Source organism: Barbatula barbatula, assembly GCF_947034865.1.
Source record: "Barbatula barbatula genome assembly, chromosome: 21".
Lineage (NCBI taxonomy): Eukaryota > Metazoa > Chordata > Actinopteri > Cypriniformes > Nemacheilidae > Barbatula > Barbatula barbatula.
Window position 1 is genome coordinate 4366931 of NC_136784.1, and position 26364 is coordinate 4393294.

The 26364-nt window shown below is 40.3% G+C and overlaps 2 protein-coding genes across 2 annotated transcripts; both read right to left on the reverse strand.

The window, feature by feature from the left end:
* Positions 1 to 601: 601 nt before the first annotated feature.
* dbpa (D site albumin promoter binding protein a) lies at positions 602 to 8449 on the reverse strand. The gene is made up of 4 exons (XM_079485202.1): positions 7453 to 8449; positions 5575 to 6009; positions 2572 to 2816; positions 602 to 2270 (listed from the first exon to the last, which is right to left on the reverse strand). The coding sequence occupies exons 1-4, from the start codon at positions 7640 to 7642 to the stop codon at positions 2055 to 2057; spliced, it is 1086 nt and encodes a 361-aa protein (XP_079341328.1). The 5' UTR covers positions 7643 to 8449; the 3' UTR covers positions 602 to 2054.
* Positions 8450 to 11081: 2632 nt separating this feature from the next.
* On the reverse strand, positions 11082 to 23505 carry znf865 (zinc finger protein 865). The gene is made up of 3 exons (XM_079485201.1): positions 22569 to 23505; positions 22162 to 22274; positions 11082 to 17587 (listed from the first exon to the last, which is right to left on the reverse strand). The coding sequence occupies exon 3, from the start codon at positions 16850 to 16852 to the stop codon at positions 12317 to 12319; it is 4536 nt and encodes a 1511-aa protein (XP_079341327.1). The 5' UTR covers positions 16853 to 17587; positions 22162 to 22274; positions 22569 to 23505; the 3' UTR covers positions 11082 to 12316.
* Between the last annotated feature and the right edge of the window lie 2859 nt (positions 23506 to 26364).

Genomic DNA, 26364 nt, shown 5'->3' on the forward strand with positions numbered 1-26364 from the left:
GAGGCCTCGCACAGTCTTTGTGGACGTTTCCAACAGTGAACAGGCTCAATTCAAGATGGTCTTGTACATAGAAGGTAAAAGAGTGAAACATCTCTGTCGAAAAAGTTGCAAGAAATCGCTCAAAAGAAACGAGAATATAATCATAACAACAACAATGATAATCTAAGCAATAACGGAGCAACGAGCTTAAAAAGGGAAAGACATTAATTCCTACGTGTAAAGTAATAAAGTTATATATCCAGCATTGTTTTTATCCTTTTTATTGTGTGTGTGTGTGTGTGTGTGTGTGTGTGTGTGTGTGTGTGTGTGTGTGTGTTTTTAAACAGAACCTTCCTCCAAAAATATTGTGATAGTGCACATTTCCGTGGAATTCTACACAGTCGCCATGAGCTGGCTCCAAAAATGTGGACAAACGATCAAGTGCAATTCCACAGTTTTGCCGACCGGTGTGGCACATTTTTACCGTCCTCCCAGACACCTGAGAAAACTGATCATAATCAGATCCGCCTTGTCTGTTTTTATCGCAAAGATACTACATTGAAATATTCAAGTTATGCAAATTACATCTATAGTCACATATTCAAGCATATACACACATATATCTAGTGAAGGAATTGTTTAATAGTTTATATAATATACTGTCATTTGTATGGTACATTAGTATTAGGGTGCATGTCCTTTTTGGGGGAGGGGTGTCAGGCTCATTTTCTGAGGAAATGTATAGAAGATCTACATATACACCATTCCTCGTACAACGAACGAAACAAAAGAACAAAAGGTTATAGGCAAACTGTGCGTTCGGGTCAAGAGACTGGGTGAGCACCATATAAAACGACAGTCGCAAACACAAGTGCGTGTTCCTACGCGGGAAAATACGCAAGCATGCGCAAGCATGCAACCCACTCGCCACGGACTCGACCCGGGTGAGATATGCCACACCAGCACCGATGCGGTTCACAACGTCAAAAACTCAAGGAGGAGAGATCGAGACAGAGAGTGAGAATATTGCTGAACTGAACACGGGCCTGTGATTCACAGCTCTTCAGTTCTTAAGAGAGCCTCCGTGAAAACCCACGTCCAGTTGGTTTGAAAAATGGTACGTGTGTGCAAACAAGTGTGTGGATTTATTAAATATATACATTTGAAAATGTGAAGACTCTCCAAGCATAGTGATAGGATGTCGGTCTCTCTCCCCCTCTCACCACAGGATAAAACACACGCATACTGAATTTAAGAAAAGGAATCAAAGAGAAGATACCAGAACAAGTGCTTGAACAAACCCATGATGAAAATTAACTATACAGTTTACACCTTTGCGTGCCATTTTTCTCCATGCAGGAGTTTCCTATAAGCTCTCGGTTTCTCTTATTGACGTTCTTCGAACAATATCTGCCGGACCTGCTTCTGATGTTAAAAATATATCATTTAGCAATAGCGCTCCTGAACTTCTTCATACAGCCAGCTTCCCCACCCCTATATAAAATATACAAAAAAGATTATTTCCAAAATCTCGTCACCAGCCTGCCACTGCAAGTATAAAAATATACAGTTCTCCTATGTCAAAATCTCTTCCGAGCTCTCGTCGCCGCCCACATTCCTCCTGCCGTTCTTCTGCTCTATTATATCTGCCCCTAACAGTTCAAAAATATACAATATTTTTTGTCATAGAAAAAAATTACATCTCTACCACCTCCTTTATAGCTCTCTCTCGGAGAAAATCGGCCAGTGTGGGAGGAGGATGTTCACAAGGGCTACGTGACATCATACACGATCTACTCGATTTAGTGACTGCTTTTTGTGCACTTGTGCAAGGTAGACCATTGTGAACATCCTGTTAACCGTCCAAATCGCACATTTCAAGTATTCGTTTCAATCAAGCACCAGGCCACCCCGTTCACCCGATCCCTGCGCTTACGAAATGTATATTTGTGACAAGAGTATCGTAGTGCTTATTTGAAAAACAATAAGAGAAAGAGAAAATGGCATTCCAGGACAGCCCCTAAAACACTCATTTAAAAATGTCTCTCTCCCGTTTCTGTTCTTCGTTTCTCCTTTCATAAGTCTTCGTGGCGGCTCTCGTATTTGTTGATGATGTTGCGACAGCGGCCCAGCTCTTTTCGCATCTCTGCCACTTCCTGACGGAGGGCTGAGTTTTCCCGCTCCAGGAATGCTGCTCGAACGGAGATCTGGTTCTCTTTTAGACGGCGGGCGTCACGGGAACGCTTCGCCGCTTCGTTGTTCTTGTAGCGCCGGCTCCAGTACTTGTCGTCCTTTGGGTGGAGGGAAAAAGAAAAGATCTGATTATTTTCATTGGACAAAACAGTTGTTGTATTATGTTTAAGGTGTATAAGGCACAAAATGAAATAGAGGCTTTAGATTTGAAATATCCTTGTGCGGTACAAGTATTCAAGATGAGTTTTTTAAGGTGCTGTAAGGAATTATTATTATTTGGACGCTGGACATAAATTGTTCTTTTTACCTGAGATCACAAAGATAGATGTCTATCTACTACGATATCATGTCAAGCATTGCAATAAAAGTATTTTCTAAAAGAAAAGCGAATGGAAGTACCTTATGTTCATCTGGAACCAGCATTTTGCGGGCCTTCTTAATCATGGGCTGAGGCTTCAGCTCGTCCTCTGTAAAGCGATGCCGGCGCGGATCAAACGCCTCCTGACCCGGCACGCTGGACAAGGCGAGGTCAGCTGGGTCCGGATCAAAGTTCACCATGACGTCGGACGCGTTAGTGGGCGGAACTACCGGCGGAGGTGGGCAGGACGGGCTTGGAGAGGGGTCAGGTGGTACAGTTTGAGCCCCTGTTGAGAGAGGGAGAACAAAAACAGTCAATCACATGTCGCAGCAGACAGAATAACCCAGCATGTGTCTGGGCTAAAGGCAAAGAGGATTAGAAACAATGCTTGTGTATGTTCCTCGACTGGCTGCAGCGGCTCATGTTGACCACCAGGGTGCAGCAAAAGCTAACGTGGACGCTTGCCAATGTCAGCAGCTTGCAGGCAAGGCCGTAACAAGCCAACCTGCCATTCAAACCATGTTATAAACATCCAGAAACACATCCTAAAATCGACTTTGAAAACAGTCACGTTTTGTTCTTTCTTAATATTATATAAATAGATTCAGCCCTTTACAACAGCGATTGACTTTTGACTTCCCCTTTTTAGTTGAAATATGCTGCAATAGCCCTGCATTTGGACAGCACTTAACATTAATTGTGATGCATTATCTGTAATGGCGGTTTCTCATTTAGCCTCTATGAGTTCTGGGTTTAAAGTGTATGCGAGTAATTTTCAACACAGATACATTATACAGTGCTTAAAAACATATAAGACCAATCGATAATAAAGAAAGCACAAATGTTTCAAGAATTTGTCCAAACCTGTTTAATCTAATAACTGTAGTGTTATTTATTAGGCAAATAACTAAATAGTCTTTGACACATAATAAACAATTGAAGCACAATACTTTCTATGACCTCCTTTGGCTTTGATGACAGCTTGCATTCGTGCAGGCATTGTTTTTATGTACTTTTCCAGTCTCTGTTGGCTGTATAGAAATTAATTGCTATTCTATTTTTCTGGCTTTTATTGTAAAACAGTTAAAGGGATAGTTCGCCCAAAAAAATTTATTGTGTCATCATTTATTGATTATACATTGCCCTCTTCTCCTTTCAAATCTGTATGACATTTTTTCTTCTGTAAAATTTTAAAGAATGTTGCGTAATTGAACAACAGCAGAATCCATTGACTTCTATTGCATGGACACAAAACCAATGCAAGTCAATGGGTACTGCTGTTTTTCAATCACCAACATTTTCTAAAATATATTATTTTGTGTTCTGCAGAACAGGTTTGAAATGACACGAAGGTGAGTAAATGTTGACAGAATATTCATTTTTGGGTGACTATGTCTTCGAATTCATGGATAACAGCCATAATATTATTTTAGCATTATTGGCAATACTACTGTGACTAAAGATCTTACACATACTGGTGGATTAACCATTACAGAAACCAAACAATTATTTGGGTAATCCCCAATATTGTTAGTTTAGGGCAGCAGTGGCACAAATCTTACATTCGGTGGTGGTGATCTAATAGATTTGTTAAGACACATATAAAATTGAAATAATAAAATTTGATTTATAATTTAATAATAAAACTAAATATCTTTTTGAATATCGCTAAAAATGTCATAACCAGATAATTCTGTTAATTTCAATAGCGGAGGGATCCAGCTTGAGACGTGAACAGCTTTTGAAATCCCAATTTGCTCATGTAAACAATAATCACATTCTTTGCAATTTAATAATGAGCTCAAACACTCAGGGGATCTTCCTAAGTTTTTTTTATTCATTAAAAATTTAAAAAAAAAAATATTCATTAAAGAATGTAACGCGAAAAGTGCTCCCTTCCCACCAAAATGTATTCTCAAGTTCCTGTCTTCTCCATCTATCTGCAAACTACCAAGAGAAAAACGTGTGGCTTCCAATGAGCGCCAGCTGTCCTTTGGGACTCTTCCTTTACATGCGGGAGAAGACAAAATTGAGACAGCTGTGTGCACAATTCTCATAGAAAAGCATAAACATACAAACCAAAAGAGACAATGCTTATTTAGTCTATCTATCTATCTATCTATCTATCTATCTATCTATCTATCTATCTATCTATCTATCTATCTATCTATCTATCTATCTATCTATCTATCTATCTATCCATCTATCCATCTATCCATCTATCCATCTATCCATCCATCTATCTATCTATCGAAACACAAATCCCAGAAAGAGACATAACCCATAAGACTTGTAGCTTTTCTCTTTCTATTCCACTCTCGCCCCTCCTTCTCCTCCCCGTCTGTTCTCTCCCGTCTATCTCTCTCTCATTGCTCTCTGCAGCAGCACGTGACGCGTCGCCTGCACATGGCCCCAACGTGTGAGGGAGCAGGAGGGAGGGAACACAGAGAGGGAGAGATTTCAAAACATGCAGAAATGCAGTCATCGGCTCCAGTACCCTCTCCCTCCATATGTGCAGCGTTTTAAACATTAAACACTGATACAGAATCCTCAGAAATCATTTAAAAGAATTAAACATGTTCTCGATTAGGGGTGTAAATGTTGCTGACTGTTGTTTTATTACCAATAACATAATTAACATAAAGGATTTTTGTTGTTTGTTTTGCCAGTACTAAATTTGGTACTTCTGCAAATATTGCAGTTCAATATTATTTGCTCTAATAATAATGCTGTAAAGCTTCCACTGCACACACACAGCTGTGCCCTTAAAGCCTCCATTGCTCTTGGCATCACAGTCCAGTTTTAGACATCCCATCATGCATCAGTGCAGACCAGACGAGCCACATAGACATTCCTGCTCGTGTCTGCGCCAATGCACACACAGTCCGCACCGCAAGTGAAACATTATCGCACAAACACGCAAATTTGTCACATAGCTATTTCACACGGTTTATAAACACTGCGTCAAGCACGCAGCAAATCCAACCGATAACAAGCTACAGGGCTCGCTGGCCATCTCACGAAAAACTTGATAGGGTGCTCACCATGCAGACACTCAGGACCTCCCAGCAGTCCAGGCCCCTGCGGCACGTCCAGTCCCAGCAATGAAGATGACGAGGACGAAGAAGACAGGGACGATATGGAGGAAGCGGAGGAAGAGCACGGTGGAGAGGAAGAAGGAGGGCACTGGGAGCTCTGGCTGGGAACGGCCGACTGCGTGCTCTGGGAGGGCACCTGGGCGGCCGTACTGCAGGTGTTACCAGACGGCATGCACCCCATCCCGTTCTCAGTCAAGAACTCCTCCAGGTCCATGTACTGGAGCTGGAACAGGCCGCCGCCGTCGCACGGCAACGAGCGCTCCCATAGCAGCGGTCCGAGGAAGGCGGGCTGATTGGTGGAGCGTAGGGAGCCGTTGCCGGCGTTCATGCCCCCGACTCCGCCCAACGAATCCTCATCAGAGTCCGAAGGTTTGTCTTTATCTGTGAGCAGATGAACGAGAGTATATAAATGAGTAAACATGTTTACATTACACGCGGTGGTCATTTAGTTTGACATATAGAGCATGGAGCTGGGAACACCCGGTCATGGGTTCGTATCCTGTATACTTAAATAATTCATTCTTGTTTGTTCATTCAAAGTTGATCAAAGTAAATCGATGATATATTTTCATTTAAATTCCTTAAATTTACAACGTTCATGCTGTGAATGTTTTCTAACTCCGGCTATTCTCAATCTAAATGCTTATGAGGTTCACAAACACACTGGTATCTTCAGATTACATGCCCTTGCTCTGCACATAAAAGCGCACAGTGTGTAATGAATAAACAAAGATCATGTGAGAACATGACACGTGAACCATAGCTTGGAAAGGAAAGCCATCGCAGCTGCAGCGGACTTGGAAGCGCATAATGCCATGCACAAGGCTGGAATGCCAGAGGCCAAGATGGCAGTTTCTCTCTCTGCGCGTCACTGGGATGAAGAGATGAGAGATTGGGATGGGGGGGATTTGACAAATGAGATCGGATGAGACCGCCACACGAGGGATTCTGAGGGAAGAGCTCAAAGCAGCGAGCTGAGCTGTCATCTTCAACGCAGGGGCTTTTGAAGATGGAGCTGGGGAATATGAAGTGCACAGTGATCGCTAGAAAAAGCAGCGTTTTACGCAACAACAGTGTTCTGAAAAAAGGGAAGTGGAAGCAGAATAAGGAGATGGATAGATGGCCAACATATTAACTGATAGAGAAGAGGGTAATAAAGGAATATAAAGAGCTGTATGTCATAAAGAAAAGACGCTACATAGAGCTAAGAATTAAAGGAGTGGGAGTTTTCAACGGTGTCAAACCAACCACTTAAAAGAGGTACACCAGAAGACAATGACAGATAATATACTTATGATGTTAACAAATATTTGTATATATCTAAATGTTGATCTTTTATCCTGCCCCTCGAAGTAACTTTTAACGAAAAGTGATGTGACGTAGATCAGCCACACGAGAGCGCAATTGAGACGACGGACATGTTAGTGTACATCCGTATTAACAGACAACACCTCTCGTATTTGACAACGGCATCCCTTTAATGGCAGCCATGGGAGCTTTAAAATCCCTTTAAGACAGTGTTACAGCTCTACATTTCCTTCATCTGCATTGATTCCGCACATTCACATAAACAATTTATCATTTGGATTGAAGTGAGTGTGGAGAAGAAGACGTTTCCTGGTCTCAAAGGTCTGAGACAGAGAGGTGGTGCAGTAAACAAACTTATCTTGGTGCTTTCGATATGTAAATGTGAATAAACAGGGTAAAACATAACGAAAAATGACTTATGTTATTGTTGACAAGACTTCATAGAAGGAATATACAGTAATGACAACAATAACAAATGTGGATTAGAGGACGAGAGAGAGAGAGAGAGAGAGTCACCTTTCATCTCGCAGCAGTCTTTTGCTCTCTGGTCCCCTTTAATAGGCAGCTGAAGAAGAGATTTCAGACTGGCCATGGAGTTATTCAGGTGGCCATTAGTGGTGGTACCTGCAGGGTTAGAAGGTCCGAGCTGTGGACTTGTCCCTGCCGGAAGGTCAGGTGGCAATATCTGAGAAATCGGTCTGGACATTCCTCGGTGTGGCACCAATAGTCCAGCTCGAGTCAGTTAAAATAACTTTTGAGATCACTAGACAGGTGAGCAGGTTGTAACGTTCCGAACCGCAGCAGAAGTTAAATAAATGTCTCGGGGTGCAGATGAAGGTTTGCGAACATTTAAAATTCTCCTAATCCGTTCCCACTGGGAAAGCGAAGTGAATCGACGTCCTCCCGTAAGGTCCGCTCAAGTGGAAAGGCTGGAGTTGTTCTTCATCCTTTCAAAAGCGCGCACCGTCTCCCTTTATTCTGACGATAATCGTTTTCTCAATTCGTTGCTTTGATCTTCGGCGGGATCGCACCTCAATTGTCGACGCTTGTCATCGGGTTTATTTGATGCTCGTCTCGGCCATGACAGAAATATTCCCCGTCCATGGAGGCGAAGATAGAATTGTGCAGGAAACTGCGAGTAAACTATAAAATCGGACTGAATCGAATCGAAAGACCTCGGGAAAACTCCGTATCGAGTATCGGTGACTTGCTCTGATTTGAAACAAATGTATGCAAAAGAAAAACAAAATGGTTCCGCTTTAAAATACAACAAACATTAAAACGTGAGCTATCATGGTTAAGACGGATGGCTGTTATTATTCCTCTGCCTTCTTTGTTGTTCTCTCTCTCTCTCGTTATTTTTGTCGCTAACCTCCGCAACCTCTTTCTCACTCTCTCTCTCTCTCTCTCTCTCTCTCTCTCCGGGCACTCAGTAAAGCGAGCGCTCGGAATCGTAGCAAGAGTCACTGGAACATACACGGGCAGCGCTCGTGACATCACCTTTCACGAGGGGAACGGCACAGAGAGGCGGGGCTATTTATTATTCATGTTACACACCTCCTGGATCACCGCCCACAAACTGCTTAACGCGCAGCGGTGGCCAATAGTATGCACCCTGTCATGAATATTAAAGTCGGACCACCCCGTTTTCGCCAAGTTTTCCGCCGTTTATTTTTCAGCGATCGAACTGTACTGTACGAGCGTGTAGTCAGGCACAAAGATCAAATTGTGCTCAAGATGCATTTGCACAAAATGACGTTGCATGGCACACAAAAGTTATTTCATTTGCTTTATCGAGCTGCACGGAAAGCATATTGCACGTATGCGAGAACGACACTGCATGTAGAGACGTGGCCGAAAAATAAACGGCTGCAAAGATTCGGAAGAGTTGCAGCTGTTTGCATTGCATAATATAATTATTATTATTAATATACATAAGAAATAAACACGATCACGTCCATTCATTATCGTCGCTAGCTGTCACTTGTCACAATAAGCCAAAACGTGAGTGTTTCGTTTTGGCCGACACAATTGTATTTCCATAGTACATTAAAGACAGTACCAGACCTCATAGAAAGCACATGGACCAGGCACGCGCGATCGCTACCTACCGGCGGCCTCTCCTTCACGTGATTGGCTTAAAGTAGGTCAGTATCTGCCCTTCGCGCATTTCTATTGGACAAAACTAGGTCAGTCGCTCCTCCCAAAGTTTTCCCCATGCTAGTGCCGCGTGAGATGGGAGTAAAACAACATGCAAAGGCGGCTTGGTGAGATCTTTGTGGATTAGTGCAGGCAACTCTTGTCAGATGCAGAGATCAGATGGAATCTGCCTTTGCGTGCTGAAAAATGACAACAAATAAAAAGAAGCGTCAACACACGTTATAAATAAAAACACATGTGCATCTTTAAAAACATGTTCAACAATGTTACAGTTGCAAGGTTAAAAGGGAGCACTTTTGAAATAATGCTCAAATTTGTGATCATGATCGTCTTTGTGTGCATCAATAGGCAGGGCTTGCTGCATAGGCACGTGAATGAAAAAACTATTTAGTAACATGACAATGTTTGTTTAATTCACACATTCTAATGTTCATAGTATATAGTCATCTGTATATATTGTTCATAGTACATACATACCTACTGTAAAATATTTTCATAGTTCATGCCCAGTGTTTACTGTATTTATTTTGTTATTTCTGTATTATTCAAGCTGTGTATCCTGCACTTGCTTATTGCACTTCTGGTTAGACCTAAACTACATTTCGTTACACTGTAATTGTATATGTGTAATGACAATAAAGTTGAATCTAATCTAATCTAATCTATGCTTGCATTTTAAAAGGCATATGCAGGTTTCTAACTTTTTGATTAATAAAATCCTTGTTGAAATCTTTGGATCATTTTGAAATGTGTGATCTTACAAAAATGTTCAAAATGCATTTGAGTACCTGCAAGGTAAGGAGGTCTGACCTGTCCAATGGAAGATGAGGTGGCTAAGGAATCGGTCATTCCTTGTTTTAACACCTAATCCAGGTTGAGCCATGCAGTTGAAATAATTTAAAGTGGGAAAATAGCGCTGGAAAAAAATAATTTATAACTAAACATTAAATAATGAACGACAGGTTGAGAACAATTCACACAAATTAAATTATCCAGATTAAAAGAAATAAGAACACATACAGAAGCACTCATATTGTGTAGGATCAATCTTTTCAACAGCCTTGCAGGCAAATTGATTTAAATCTCCGAACCCACTGCCACAAAGAATACATGACCGCCATCTAGAGGACACAGTTAGCAATCTCAACTTTCATGTTAATTTTTAGTTGATCATGTGAGCTGATGCCCTGTGCTGAACTCATTAAACTTTCGCTTGGAAACACTGACATGCAATAAGTGAGCAGACTGTTGTGTTCCCCTGACACACCAAAACAAACCCACGCTTAAAGGCATTCTTACCTCCACCTCTCTTCGAGTGTGGCACACACAGGGCATGTGACAAAACACATGAACTGTAAACAGCCCCATGCAGCCAACAACAACACCATGGCGCCAGGTGCTTAACACCTGGCTCTCAATGTTTATTTATCATTTAACCTGTATGCTATAAATAACAAATAAAAAAATCTGCTCATCAGCTTTGTTTCTAATACACACGCAAAACAGTCAAAAGTTTAAAATAACTTAACTTAGCATGTTTTTTAAAACCTTTTGATTCGAAGGCTTACATATTTTTTCAGTTAGTTTTGTAGTCAAAATTGAGTTGTGCTGACACGTTTCTTTTAATACAAAAGCAAACCCAGCATGGATGGTCGGTTCAGCTAAAAATGAAACTTGTGTCATCACTTACTCACCCTCTTCATATCAAACCTTTATGGCTTTCTTTGCTACAGAACACAAAAGAAATTTGGAAGAATGTTGGTAACCAAACATCGGCGGTACCCAATGACTTGCATTGGTTTTGTAATGGAATATTAAAAATATCCAATTATTTCCATAGTTTCATTTGCCTTACTCCATAGCTTTGATAAGTTTACTTTTTACTAAAATGTGTAAAAATAAAACAAAAGTAGTTACCCTAAACCTTTGACCAGTAGTGTACAACAATTCAATACCAATACGATTGTTTTACATTTTTTGACATGGTTTTATTTGTTTTCTGAGGAACTCAACATCTCTGTTAGCTCAGAAAAAGAAAACAGTTGTTTAGTATTTATATTTTAGTTTACTGAGAGGAAAACATTGGAACAGTAGAGCTAAGTAACGTTTTGAGAATGAATGCAATAGTGTTGGGAAAGCTGGGCTAAACTGTGGTTTGGGTTACAGAGGCAGGGATTAAAAATCACACTGATACATATATTCCCCACATCTTACACTTACAGACCCTGCCACACACCCACCCACCCCTAAAATAGTAAAAATGATTAAAAAAAAGAACTTATACTTTGAATAATAAAAAAAGAAAGAACACAACTGTTACATAATAAAATATAATACGTATTTTACAGTACAGACTGGCTATACCTCACTCCCTCAAGCCAATCTCGCAATCAAAGACATTAACACTTGCCATAGAAACACCTGTAAAGGTTCATTACATATTTCTTGAAAAACAGGTGACACTAAACACAGGAACGTGGCATTAACAACACCATCTGTCCCCTCTGCATCAGCTCTGCAGACCATTTTGCACATTTTGACAGTTTTACTGCAGCGAGTCCTGGTGGTTTATCTCTGAGACACAGTTAAATTGAACAAGAAGTGTCTTTAACAACAGTTGTTCAAAGAGCATACACACGCTATGTACGTAATCTGCTTCTCAACCAGTAACTTTCAGTTTCAGGTTAAACATTTGCATTTCAACATGAAGACAGCAAGACAGGTGGAAAAAAAACAAAAAAACACCACAAGGAACAAAATGCTAGGTATATCTGAGAGTAAACAAAGGCAATACCGTTAAAATCTGAATATTGGAGGGGGAACTAGTTTAAAGAATAGATTGTTACTTTTCAGATTAGTTCACTTTCACTGGTATGCATCCATCATTGCAGCACAAATAAAGTTAAGAAAATACATAATGAATGTATTTGAAGAGGATAAAGTTGCTACCATTACAACAAAGGTGCTACCAAAAGAAATAAAACGATCTAGAATATTCTTCCCCTTTGGAGAAACCGTGTTAGAGATCCATGTCTACAATAGATGGTTCTTTAGGTCCAGGCTTATTTTCATGTCAGTCTTTTTTTTAAGAGGCACTCCCATGGTTAAAGTCTGACCACACGATTAAGGAGTTGATTGTGTGGTGCTTTTATGCCTACTTTCATGTTATCTTTGACTCCAAATATGATTTTAAGGCCTTTTGCTCTTACAGATGTCAATTTTATTTAGTGCCTGTAGCTTGACACATTTGTCGATCTTTCAATATGGTCCTCGGCCATATTGAAGTCCACTTTATTGAAATTTTGCATCCTCTACGGACACGTCGACAAGCAAATTTGTGGCGCTGCAGGTGAGTGTCATTCCAAAAGCGAGAGGGGCACCGAGAGCAAGAGAAAGCCCCTTGAGAAAGGTGGTAGGCCCGATGACGAAGAGCTGACAGTAGCCTTCGTGAATGCTTTCCACAGACTATGCAGTGCAGGCGGGCATGTCGGCCGTGTTTTCTTGCCGGATGCCTGGATGCACGGTGAACTGAAAGAGATATGCGACTTGTAAAAGTGGTGCAGGGACAGATAGGACAGGAGTGTGACCTCAAGGGGACAATGAGAGACTTCAGGCCTCTAAACCTTAACCGTCCCACACGCCACGCGCCTCCACCGACACTTATTCCAAGTCCTCCTCCAGTAAACTTGGCCCACCTCAGCTGAGCTATCCACTTCTTCCTTTTCCGCTGCTGCTGGAGCCTGCATTTTTTCCTTTTTAGGTATATTTGCCTCCTGGCAATTTCGTAAGCACTGAATGCGCTCATTGACGGCAAAGCACCAGTCGGCTGATATTTTTTCTTCTTTTTTTTTTCTTTCTTCCACTGGGTGGCATTCTCTTGGGTCTGTGGGCTTTGTTGTAGATGTTGAGACTGCATTGAGAAAGGGTGCTGTTGCTGGTGGTGCTGCTGAGAGTGGTGGGGTGGGGAGATGTGGATGTGAGGTGGAGTGGAATGATGGGTGTTACCTGGAACCCCTGAATAAATAAGCTGCCCCTTCCCGCTTAATGGCTGCTGAAGCTGGAGGGGACCCATATTGGGGTTGGAGTAGTGCAGATGTTGGGGGTGTGAGGATACATTTGAATTGTGATGTCCTGACTCAGGAGTGTAGAAAAGAGGGGAGTAACCAGCATTCTGGGAATGCTGTGTGTGAGCGATTGTTGAATGGGGCTGTTGTACTCCATGACCTCCACTTTCAGGTGTTATATGAAGGAGAGCATTGGTTGCCGCCTCACTTTCTGAAACAGATGGGGCCGTTCCAATAGATTCACTTCCTGTTGGTTGTGTTGTTGGCCCCGTTCGAGACAATCCATGTTGAGATAATCTATGTCTTGTCAGGCTGTTGGAGTAAGAGAAAGCTTTACCACAGACTTCACATGAAAAGAGTTTCTCCCCACCATGTTCGTGAATGGCTTGGTGATGAGCGGTCAGGTGGAAGTGATGGCGGAAAGATTTCCAACAGATCTCACATGTGTACAGCTTAGGAGGGGGTTGGTTACTTGTGCTAGCATTAGATCCTTGAACTTTACTATCCTGAGAATAAGAGTAATAAGCGCCAGGGTTAGATTGATTGGTTTGATTGGGTTGATCTTGATTAGCAGTGGCTTGATTTGCAGCAGATTTGGTTTTACTTCGCCTTGGCTTAAAATCACCTCTTAGATGCAGCTTTTCATGCCTTTTTAGACTCTGTGCATATCCAAAGTCTTTTCCGCAGAGAGAACATTTGTAGTTCTTCTCCCCCGAGTGAACAGTATGATGTTTGGTGAGGTGAAAAGGTTCTCTAAAGTCTTTTCCACAGATGTCACAATGAAAAGGTTTCTCCCCTGTGTGCACACGTTCATGACGACGTAGAGTTTCACGTCTGCTAAAGCCCCGCCCACAAACAGTGCACAAATAAGGCCTTTCTGACCCATCTCCAGCAGCCCCGCCCGGATTGCTTCTGCGACGTTTAACTCCTTCTCCTGGAGTCCCATCAGGTCTAGGCTCTCTTTTCTGTCTGGGCTTGCGTGGGCGCTTGGGTTTGGCATTAGGATTGGCATTTTGTGAGTTAGGAGGCTGTTGCTGCTGCTGCTGGGTGGGGTGAGATAAGGGTATCATTGATCCACTGAGGCATTCTTCATTTCCACCATTACCTGCAGATGTGGATGAAGAGGGGCCCATTGACCCAAAGCCAAGCCCTCCTAACAGACCACCGATGATGTCCCTTCGTTCTTCTCGTCCACCAGTATTGTTCATCTCGGCAGGCAGGACAGAGGCGGCAGCAGCTGCAGCAATTGCAGACATGGCACTACTTGTGACTTCATCTTCAGAGTCATCCAAAAGAGAAGAGAGAGGAAGATGAGACTGCTGTTGGGGATGGTGCTGCTGATTTTGAGGATGTGGATGAAGTGTTGGGGCTAACGGAGCTTTTCTGAGAGCTGGACTTGACATGCTGTTGTTACACGAGTCTCCAGAGTAGGATGACGGGTTGCCCTGTTGGCGACGGTAGTCATCCACTCTGTATGTTGTTTGATAAGGGTCTCTTGAATATTCAGGGTTATATTTTTCTTCAGTTTTGCCCACTGGATTTTGGCTGCCGTTTCTTCCCTGTGTATACATGCTATCACAGGACATCCCTGCTGTGCTATCCTCATTTTTGCAAAACACTAGTTCTTTTGCATCACTCATTTGTCCACCTGGGAAATCATTTTCAACTTTGCTGTCTACTGAACTTATTGAGCTACCATCACTGCTTCTGGATCTCCTCCCTGGCTTGCCACAGTTCCCAGAGGCAGCATGGTTGAGCAAGGAAGTGCTCTCTCTAAAGCAACGGCCACACGCTGGACAGCGGTAGGGCTTCTCTTCGTGAATTTTTTCATGTCGGGTGAGCGACTCTCGGCGGTTGAATGAACGCTCACAGACAGAGCAGGCATATGGACGATCTCCAGAGTGGATAACACCATGCTGGAGGAGGTGACCTCTTTTCTTGAACCCCTTTCCACATTCATTACAACAGTAGGACTTATCTGGACTTGAGCAAGCGGAAGACAATCGGTCTGGATTCTGCTCATGCTGGTGGTGAGCTTCTTGAGAAATGCCATCCTGTGTTGAGTGGGGGAGATCTGACTGATGTTGAAGATTTGAGTTTGTACTGCTGTTTGGACGATTACCACCATCTTCATGGCAGCGTATGTGTCGACGAAGGCTTGGGAGATGAGAAAAAGACTTGCCACACTCTCCACAATGATAAACTGGCTCTTGCTCAGGCTGTGTGATATTAGGAGTCATTGACTGCTGGTTTTCAGATTTGGGATTCTGGGAGATATTTGTTACCAGCACAGATGCAGAATTTGATGATGGGGCAGAGGAAGAAGAGGAGGAGACAGTTGAAGAAGTGGAGGATGGTGTTGACGAGGAGAGGATGGAGGAGGGGTCACCACTAAGACCCCTCATACCAACCCCTCCACCTCCTCCCACAAGACCAGAGGACCCATCATGACCATGTGCCCCAGAGCTGCCGTGGCAGTTAGCACTGCTAGTACTGCTGCTACCGCTACCATCTGTCTTCCTCTGGGGCAGGTAGCCAGCCATGGCTTTCTTTCTCCTGCTGCCACTACCTCCAATTCCTCCAGCCCCAGATCCGTTATCTCCTTTCCCATCATCCTTTGGTACAGAGAGATGGAGTGGGAGTGGCAAAGGGAGACCTGCTTCTTGTTGCATTAGGGATGCCAGCTGATTAGAGGAAAGAACAGGAATGCCTTGAAAATCAAAACCACCGAGAGGTGATGGTTGGGGGGCAGGGTGAAGAGGGTGGTGTGGATGGGCATGGCTGTGTGGGTGGGACAACGCATGAGGTGGCAGCTGCTGTTGCTGTTGCTGGGGCTGGGGAGCTGGATGGCCATGGGTGTGAGAAGGATGAAGGGCGGGAGGGGGAGCAAGACCTGTATTGGAGTCTGTGAGACCAAGATGATTGTGGGGTCCCTGCTGAACTAGAAACTGTTCCAAACTAGCATTTGTGGGAACTCCAGAGAAAAGGTACTGATTTGCAGCAAGCATGCAACTGAACTGCTGGTGTAAACTTCTTGCGTCAGACTGGGCTCCAACTAATCCAGTCACTGAACTGCTACTGCTAGGGGGGTTATTAGAAGTGGTGGTTGAACTTGACGGGGAGGGTGATGCAGACGATGGTCCAGGAGATGGCTGAGGAACAGACAGGCCAGGATGCAAGGGTGGTGGAGGTGGAGCAGATGTTACAACTCCTCCAGTACTTCCTCCTGCAAAATCGAAACGCCCCATTCCTGAATGAAGCTGTTCCTGGGCTAAAGCAGCCTCAGCCGGGTGAAAGGTACGTAGGAACTGCGGATAGGCAGAGGCAGAACTGCCACTCCCACTGCTGCTGCTCATCTTGCTAGATTTACGTGTGCTCTGAGACGAGGACTGAGTCTGTTGTGGAAGAGGTGGAGGGGGTGCACTCATTTTAGCAAACAGTGATGAGGAGTCGGCAAATGCATTACTTCTTGACCCTTGAAGGGAACCAAGACCAAGCCCAGACAGGAGGCTGCCAGAGGCCTCACTCTGTTGCTGCTGCTGCTGCTGCTGTTGAAGCTGCTGATGGTGCTGAAGTTGAACCTGTTGTTGGTGCTGCAGTTGTCTTTCCAGCCCCAGTCCTTTGAACTGGTGAGCCTGGTGTCCACTGAGCATTTCTAAAATGTCCATTGGGTATTTTCCAAACTGAAACATCTCCCTCTGACTGTTGAGGGACGTGCCTAGGATTTTCCTGTTCCTTTGAAGCAAAGTTAACTATTCTACCAAATGGCCTATATTAATCAAGATAAAGCTTTAAAGTAATCTGCTAGCAGCTTAAGAGTTTTAAATAAATGTCTCTAAAAAAGTAACTTATTTGATGCTGTGATATTCCATCCAAGAAAAAAATGTTTTGGCTATGATAGTGGGCCACTCCATGTGGTAAAACTGTGGAAGTTTTGGATTAAATAATTATCTATAAATAAGTAACAAAAGAAAGAGCAAAAATGATTTACAATATCATGCGATAAACTGATCTCTTTCAAAACTACAGTTAAAACATTAAAACCATGTCTATTAATACAATATGAGTTTTTGTTCACAAATATTTACCACTGACAACCAAATCATTTAGTGTTGCAGGTCATTAAAATTGAAGCAAAGAGATGTCATTTTTATATTTATGTATTTTTTTTGAAAAATGCTGATGGAAATGGCCCCAATTTGTGAATTCCTTAGAAATGTCTTCATCTAATGAGAATGATGATGAGCAACCAAATTTCTTCAATAAATCGATTCGGAGTGAATAGGTGAAAGGTCAGATTGTCCACCGTGTGTATCCAACCTCCTTCTATATCACCTCCACTGGAAGACCACAAGCACAGTGTTATGACCTAGTAGTTCCTCCTCCTCCTCCTCCTCCTCCTGTTTGTTGAAAGCACCTTGGCAGTCCTAATAAAAAAGAGAAAAATAACATTAGCTTTTAAATCAAAGCATTAACATGTCTAAATAATAACAAAACATTGCATCAATGACATATACTTGCAATTCATGTAAATGATCAACTTTCTAATCCAAAATAATTGTTTCTGAATGTGATTAAAAATAATTAACAAACAATCAATCACAACAATGTAACATAGGGAAACAACGCAGACACATCGTCAAACAAACAAAAAACAAGTATAGAGAAATTATATTTGAATACAACTAATAATAGAAGTTATAACAATCAGCATAAAATGGCCCAGTTTTACAGACAAGGTTTGGTTTAAGTAGAACAGAACAATTAATTTTATACAGTTTTTTAAACAACTTGAGAGTGAGTAAATTATGACAGAACTTTAATTTTTGGCTAAACTATCCCTTTAAGGGCAAGTTATTTTCATTTGAAGGACCATGGTGTAATTTTAAGAGGTTGCGACTTGCAACCAATGGCTCCACCCCTCGCTTTTGAATCACTATGGAGGCTGAGAGAGGAAGGTGTTGTCACGTTTTCACATCTTTCCCGAATGAGATAGTGTTTTTACTAAACACGTTCTGTAGAGGGTTACTGTAGAAACAACATGGCGACATGGCAAAAGCATTCCATGCAGAGGGACCCGCAGTGTATATAGATAAATAACTAGTTGTTAAGTAATAAAAACATAACGCTTCATTGTGTATGATCTTCATACAGCTCTGAATGCATAGCTATGTATATTATATTACATTTCTATGAAGGTATAGCTATATATATATATATATAATATTGCATTTCTATCAATAGATCGTCCCAAAAATTACACATTGGACCTTTTTTTCTTAATAAAATCTTTAAGTTGTTTTGATGAATAAAATAATAATATAGCCATTGTTTTGTTTTCTATTAGATGTTTATTAGCTGTGTAATTTATGATATTCTCTGAAAGCCTATACGGTTACCTTCAATAATATTGGCACCCTTGGTAAATATATTTTTTCCTTTTGATCTTTTATTAAAAAACTTCTTCTAAGGATCTATGTCTGAGTAGTCTTTGACGTTTTTGCATTTCATATTGCAAAAATAATATGAGGAACAAATCTCTTTTATACATGAAAAATACAGAAACCCTAAATGTATTTCAAACGTACAATATCAACATTTTCTGAAATGTGTTTTTTTGGAACAGGTCAAACGCAAATGGAACGTTTTGATTCTGAAAAATCCCTTTTGGGATTCTATCTGCAGGAAAGTCATTAAAACAATACATTTTCAAGCATCACAAATAATTTACATATATATTTTGTCAAACACGAAATTAATGTATAATAATGTTTAAAAAGGTAAATTTACATTAAAACAATGACACTTAATTCATATTTTAGGATGCTTTTTTCTCGCATAAAAGGTCGTACAAAATGTTGTGTCCATGTTTTATCCACAGAAGGTGGAACAGATCAAATTACTTTATTGTGGTAATCAAGACTCTTGAAGTTGTTGACTATTTGGCATTATGTAAGAAAATAAAAAAATATCTCTGCTCAACAAAACCTAAAACAAAACAAAAAATACTGTCGTTTGAGCTGCTCTCGTTGACAAAAGTATCAATAAAACAGTCAACCTTGAGGTTTCTTTTAAACATTGTTTTGTGTTGCACAGTTTCCTCAGATATTCCCCTGTCACTGAGGAGTCCGGTCACATGAGAAAGAAAGCTGATCATGATTGGTCCTCTTGTGTGCATTGAAAATGCTGATTGGCTCTTGCAGATAGAACCTTATAGCACCAAATTATATTTCCATTTTGTAGATAGAACCTTTTTGTTTTCTTAAAAAAAGTCCCAAAATGCACACATTTAAAAAAATAAACAAACATGGCATAATGTAAATAAATTGTCACAGAATAAGAATATGTGAATGACTACATTTTGACCAAAGTGTCAGATAAAACCTTATAATTCTGAGGCAGCGAAATAACTCCTTAGTAAATTTAATTGATTTTTACATTTTCTTAGCACACCAAGGTGACTAGAAACATGTTGTCCATTCATAGCTTATTTTTGCACAGGAGAATAACTATTAGTTACACAAAGCCCAAACCCACTTAATCATTTATCATAATGGATAAAACGAAAGAATATGATGTGCAATATAGTTCTCTTGAGCTATACAAAATAGCTTTAAGGAAATAGTTAAAGCAACTTAATTTCCAACATCAGGGCAATGATCAAGAAGTTTTAATGGACTGGAGATGTTGAAAATCAGCTTGGAAGAGGATGTGTCTCTAAATTGTCTCAATGCACAGCAAGGAGAAGAAATTGAGTGGCCAAAGACTCCTCTAAGAGCACAGGTGGAAAATTTTGGGGTCAGTAAGCATTAGCATCTAATGAACAAAGGAGAACTGCACCTCTTCAAGTTGTTTGGGACAATGTTCAAGAAACAAGTCTTCTGCTCTCATGCAAAAGCAAACTCCCCCATATGAATCTGCCATACTGGAACTTCAACCAGTACTGGGTTCTATGGCCTTATGTAATGAAATTGTGTTTTTTTGGCAGCAATAACACAAGATAGGTTTGGTGCACACAGGAATAAAAAAAGAGGTGCTGGACATCTTGGTCAGATACATGGCATCATGTTCTGTATAAAGGAATAGACTCGGATGACTTGCCATATATTCTCAAGCCTATAATTGTGACCAGGGTGTATTACAGAAATGTTTTTTCCTAATGTGATATTCCCCCCACTTACAATTGTTTTACTTTAATGAAATGTTGGAATTAAATAGATTTGTTTGTATAAAAGATCAAAAGGAGAAACAATACAAATTTATTTTACAGCCTTCCCTACCAAGGGTGCCAATATTAGTGGAGGGTACTGTACATGTAGTCGTTCAATAGCCGTCTAATTGATGACTACTCTATTCTTGGTCTATAGTTAGACTGCTATTAGATTTTCACTGATAGCCCAAGTTTTGCCTTGTTTTAGATCAGACATCAGGGCTATGTTTGGACGCCTTTTAGACTCAAAATTGTACTACACCACATGAACTGTTGTCTCAGGTACGGGAAAAACTGTTATATTTGTTACTGCATTTATTATGTATGATTTAAACAGCTATATTTACGAAAACAGCTGTTCATCTACCTCCAGAACTTGCACTTCAAAGGATCTATACTTTTAAGTGCGTGGGGCACATGAACACGATTGGAATTCACCCGAAGATGCAATAATAGCCATATCTATAATAATAGCGTCAAGTTTCTTGCACTGACCATTTGATTTGCTTTAAAAGACGCCAATTTCACATCAAGGGGTAGGGATTACTTCTGTGCTGAATGTATTAGATAAGCGTTTTTGACTCTCATTAATTCAACAAAATATCTTCCAAAGCATCTTGAAAAAACAATGCCACTCACATCTTGGAAGTACTGGTAATTAAAAACACAATATCCCTTTTAATTAAATATAATGAAAACGCACAAATACTGGATGCAATATTTGTGTGCATGTTTAATATATGACCTATAAGTAACAGCAACAAAAACAGTATTAAAGTAACAAAATACAATAAATGACAGAAATACAAAATAACAGAAGAGATGGGAAAAAACTGAATAAATAATCAGGTAACAACAGTTTCTCAACTTTACTATCAGATTGTAAATAAACAAATAAATAAATAAGGGCAAATCAAATAAATAATTGGAAATTGGAAACTTAAGCAACTAAGCATTATTTATCTATAACACTCACACAATTAGAAGAGGCAAAACGGATGTCAAACAGTATAAAAGGAAATCTTGACAAAACAAGCAATAAAGCAGTCACAATAAGAATATGCAATGACATCAAATCCTGTACTGTAAAGTAACACTGACAAAGCACACACATCAAACATGACTTGAGTGTTATATTTTATTAGTATAAAACTATCAACCTCATCTAGAACTAGGATGACCTGTGCCTTCTTTAGGCCAAATAAGCATGCTGATATAGCACACAACGAACATGTATAACGTACTTTCCAAAACTGAATACAAAACTGGCACTAAAATGTCTGTTGTTTATAAATGCATAAACTGTAAACTCCTTTTACGATTGTAAAATAGGTCATCTAATGAATGAATTATTCAACCATTACACATGTAGCACAACTTAGCAACTTAACTTTGTTTTAAAAAAAACAAATAACAATAACATAATTATTGAATTTATGCCCGTCAGGTACAAACATAGCTATAGTTTTTAAATTGTAGAAAAAACACCGACATAACACCAAATGGTTGACATTCCTATGTTCCATTTCACCAACTCTCAATTCGTTACACTATAAATAACGTGCAAGTACTAAAAAAACAAAAAAGGTCTCAATAAACCTTCCCTAAATTAACATGCAAAATTACAACAATGTCAGAACTCAAACTCAGCACGTTATGTGTAAAACTGAGCAAAGAAAGACGACATCATGAGGTCTTGTCATCAGTTCAAGGGTGCTAATGTCAACATTACAGACACACACGAGATATTCATTAAGCCACAATTAAAAACTGCAAGTAACGTAAACTTACCGAGGCCTTCGGAGATTTAAGGAAATGCGCCGATTGTTCTCCGGTATGATTTTGTTGACTGCAGAGGGATGAGGGAGGGGGAGAGCCGGATTCCCTTTTTCAATCACATCCCTCTATGGCACACCAAAAAGTTTTGAAATAAATCACAATAAGACTCGTTTCATTTACGCACAACTTGGCAACAGTCTACCCTAATTCTGCATAAAAGCATGCATGCTACTTGTCACGCAAGGGCAAACTAAATGTCAGAAAAACAGTAACACAAACAAGAAGACTGTGAGTGCAGCCCGTCAGACGAATTCGGGCTATCAGCGCACTCCACTGCGCTAGCCTCTTAGCTAGCTAAATAAAGACGTCGTAGCCTTTTGCACAACAACAAAACGAATTCAAATGTTTGGGATTCGCACCTGCACGTCAACGCAGACAGTCACGATGAAGAGCAAAGCGTGAAAATAACTTATGCGAAAAGGGCGCCGAAAGCGTAGATGTGCACAAAGGCGGTTTCCGATTTCAGGTTAGCAGGTCAATTTTCCTCATCCCGTGGAAAAACACTCTCGGAGGCCTCTCCATCGCTTTCGATCCGTTAAACAAACCCCGATTTCCGCTGGATGAGCTCGCTAACGTTCAGTCTCTCACTGTATTATTATCAACGTAGGGTTTTAACAGAAACTGTTCTTCTGGTCAGTTTTGCGCGTAATTTTCAACGGATTATGGTCGGCCAAATATTTTCCGCCCCGTGTCAATTTTTAGTGCCCCCGTCTTCCCTCGGGTACTTCTGTTCGCATCACAGTGGTCGTTTCCGGGCAGTCATACAACTTCCGGGTGGCGTTACATGGTAAAACGTCCGACATTCTAGCCTAGTGAACCATTTAGTTGTAAAATAAGGGCAAAGAAAAGCTTCGTTGTCGTCACATGCTATGTCATAATTATTTTAGTTTTTAAGGGTAGGACGACAGAATATAACACATGCTCGCGGAAAAGGCAAGGACACGATAGGTTTGTTATTGTTTGTTGTTTTAAAAGGAACTCAGAATGGTAGCATAAAAAAACAAATGACGCGTGGCTTCTAAACATCGCACTGCTTTATGACGTTGTTGCGCATTGTCAAAGCACACGCACACCGCGCGCGCCTTCAAACACACTTGACGATGTGCGTAATGGGCATGGGACTTTTCTGAAGCCATTTTACCAACATGCCGTCGTCTTCCCCCACCCTACCCGAACATACGGTCCTCGCCCACCCTGCCCCTCAAAATGGCGAGTGCCGGTGTGGTGCCGAAAATGACTTCTGCCAAATGATGACTCCCGCATTCCCCACAAGCATTAGGTGTTAGGATTAGCACAATGCTAAAACGTCACATCTAAGACACCCAACTGAATAACACAAAGCACTTAGTCTAAATGTCTTGTTTTAAATAAAGTTGACCTTCTGAAGGAACACATTTTTACAGAATAAAGATTTGAGTCATCAAATGGTTATTATTTTGGTTTTAAAACGAGTTATGATAAAAGCCTTGAAAATGGAAAGAGCTGAGGTATACGTAAAGCAAATATGAACATCATGAACCTCCGGATTCATCAGTTGTTGCTACATCCGGTCAATGTAAACAAAAAACAATTTCATGTTGAGTGGTGGAGATTTTATTAAAAAATAATAATTAAAGCCGTTTGCTGTCAATAGTTTAATTGCAGTAGTTACTTTGCCCAGAAAATAAACATTTACAACAAAGTTTGTGTATTTTATGGGAAGAGAAATCACATAATGTTATATTCCCCAAAACTTTGGTGAATGCAGCAATGAAAATGAAAACTTTTTATTTATTTTTTGCATTCAAAGAGACACTCATTTAAAAAATAAAATCATATTCATAATATGCCTTGGGTTTTCTGAAATGCACATTCTCCGACCTGAAATAGATCCAAGGTCAAATAAAATGTGAGATAAAGCATTCCAAAATTGACACTGAAATACACACAAGCACACAAATACAGACGCACAAACTGGACACATACACACCTTGACATCAGAAGTCAGCAATATGACATCATCAACACTGGCTTTGACATCTTCATGCGTTTTTTCTTTTCACTTTGATTGCATCTGCTTTTTTGTTGACAAAAGTTAGAATCCACTAGAAAGTCAAATGAAGAGAAACCAAAAATTGAAAAAAAATTCTAAAATCACAGAGTAAAAAATAAGTTAACGATGATAATGATCAAGAATATGAAATATATATATGTATATTTATATGCACATAAATTGGCATGTGTACATATTAAACATTCAGGATTGACTTAAATTTTTCTCTTTTTAAACAGATTTAACTTCGGTTAAAGTTAATAAAAGCTTAAACATTGCTGAATGATCTAAAGTACTATAGTATGGCCCAATAACCTTTTCAGCCAGTCATTCTCACACATTCCACTACAACGCTGTCCATTTGATGCGTAGACAGTAGAAAAACACACAATAATTGCTAACAAAAAGACACTTTTGTATAATATAGTTAAACAAGACACCTTTTTATACTTCTAAATCCTAACGCATAGGTTCGTTAATAATGCATCATAGTGTGACACAAAGTGTTAAGTTGAAGTAGCAGTAGTTTTGTACACTCATTGGCACGTAGCCTCTGTTCAGCACAACCGTGTCCCCAAAACTGACACAGAAAAAGATAAAAAGCCATCAGAACACGGAAGCACAAACACACACAAATTAGTTTCAGAATAGCCCTTGAATTAAATGGTCCACTGTGACACCAAACCCCATCCCCCTTTAATACAAATTTACGTAGTGCACAGCTTGTTGCAAATGAAGTTTGAAAACTGTGTTGTCTTTTTTGCTGCATGCCCATAATGAATCCTCTGCTCTTAAATGCTCATAAATAACAGAACAACCGTAACAACTTTAGAATGGTTGATGCTGTCATTCTATTCTGTCCTTTGATTGGTCAAACATGCAAGAAAGAGGCGGGGCTTTTATCAGATTTTATCTATCAAATATAAAGACTGAAATTGCTTCGTAAAATCCAAATTCCAAATCTCTTTAGTTTTTGCTGATTGCATTTTTAGACCAGATTGCATTACCTGATTTATGCATCAATCCATTATATGATCAGATTTCCTTTTTAAGGTATTACAAACCAGCCAAAATGTTATCCACAATGCGAAATATTAACAACAAACTGTGACAATTATTCATGTCAACTTAAGGGATTCACAGTCTCAGTGTAAGAGCCTAAAAAACTCTCCAATATATCAACTCTCAGTGAAAATGTTTCCCTTTTGTTGTATATCATATGAATAAGCGTCTAATATGGCTGATGACATTTGGACTTATATAACAGTGCAGACTAAAGAGTCAAGTCACCAAACAAGTGACATTTTTGATGTCCTTCACATTTTCCGCTTTCTTCGTGCAGGGAATGCCAGTAGCTGTCAATGATGTCACTGGATGGCAAACTCAACGTGCACTTCTCACTCTCCTCAAGTCACAATCCATTCCCAAGTCATCTGTTTTGAGAATAGTCAAATATTAGTCTCCATGAGGTAATTCAATGTACTTTTGGAAGCCTTCCTAGTTTCATCCAGCATATCCCATCGTTGCCTTGTTTTACTAAGACACACCTCCATGACATCCACAATGTGTGATGTCATTCTGTTGAATCGCAAACCAAATATCTGTTAATGTTTCAGTGGCAAGATCCTATCTGTCGATTTCAACATGAACGGAAAACAGCTAATAAACCATTCTAAATCAAGGCATTAAGCTGGAATGTTGTAACTAGAGAAAAACTTGCCCAATTTAAATGAATACTTAACACTTTTGACTCTTTTGTTTTATATTTGCATCTTATGTTTGAATGGTGCTGTCAGAACACTACAAGAGGGCAGACACAGAGGATCTCGGGCCCCTCTGTTTTTGTTTTTTTTAGAATTTGGCAATGTTGGGATCCACAAAATCGTAAAAGATGAAGTTTCACATCGCTCTCTATCCTTCTGTAATTCACAGCTTTGGTAATTTCTTCTAATGATCCTTCTTTACACCCTCATCTCAAAGCCGTGTTTCCTTTCCTTGTTCCCGTTCTTCATTTCTGTCTCCCCTCAAAAGCTTTATTCATACTCCACTGTCTTGCCTCCCATTTGGCGCAGTCACACCTAAACCGTCCATCATCTCCTTAGCCATCTTTCCTCTTTCGCTTC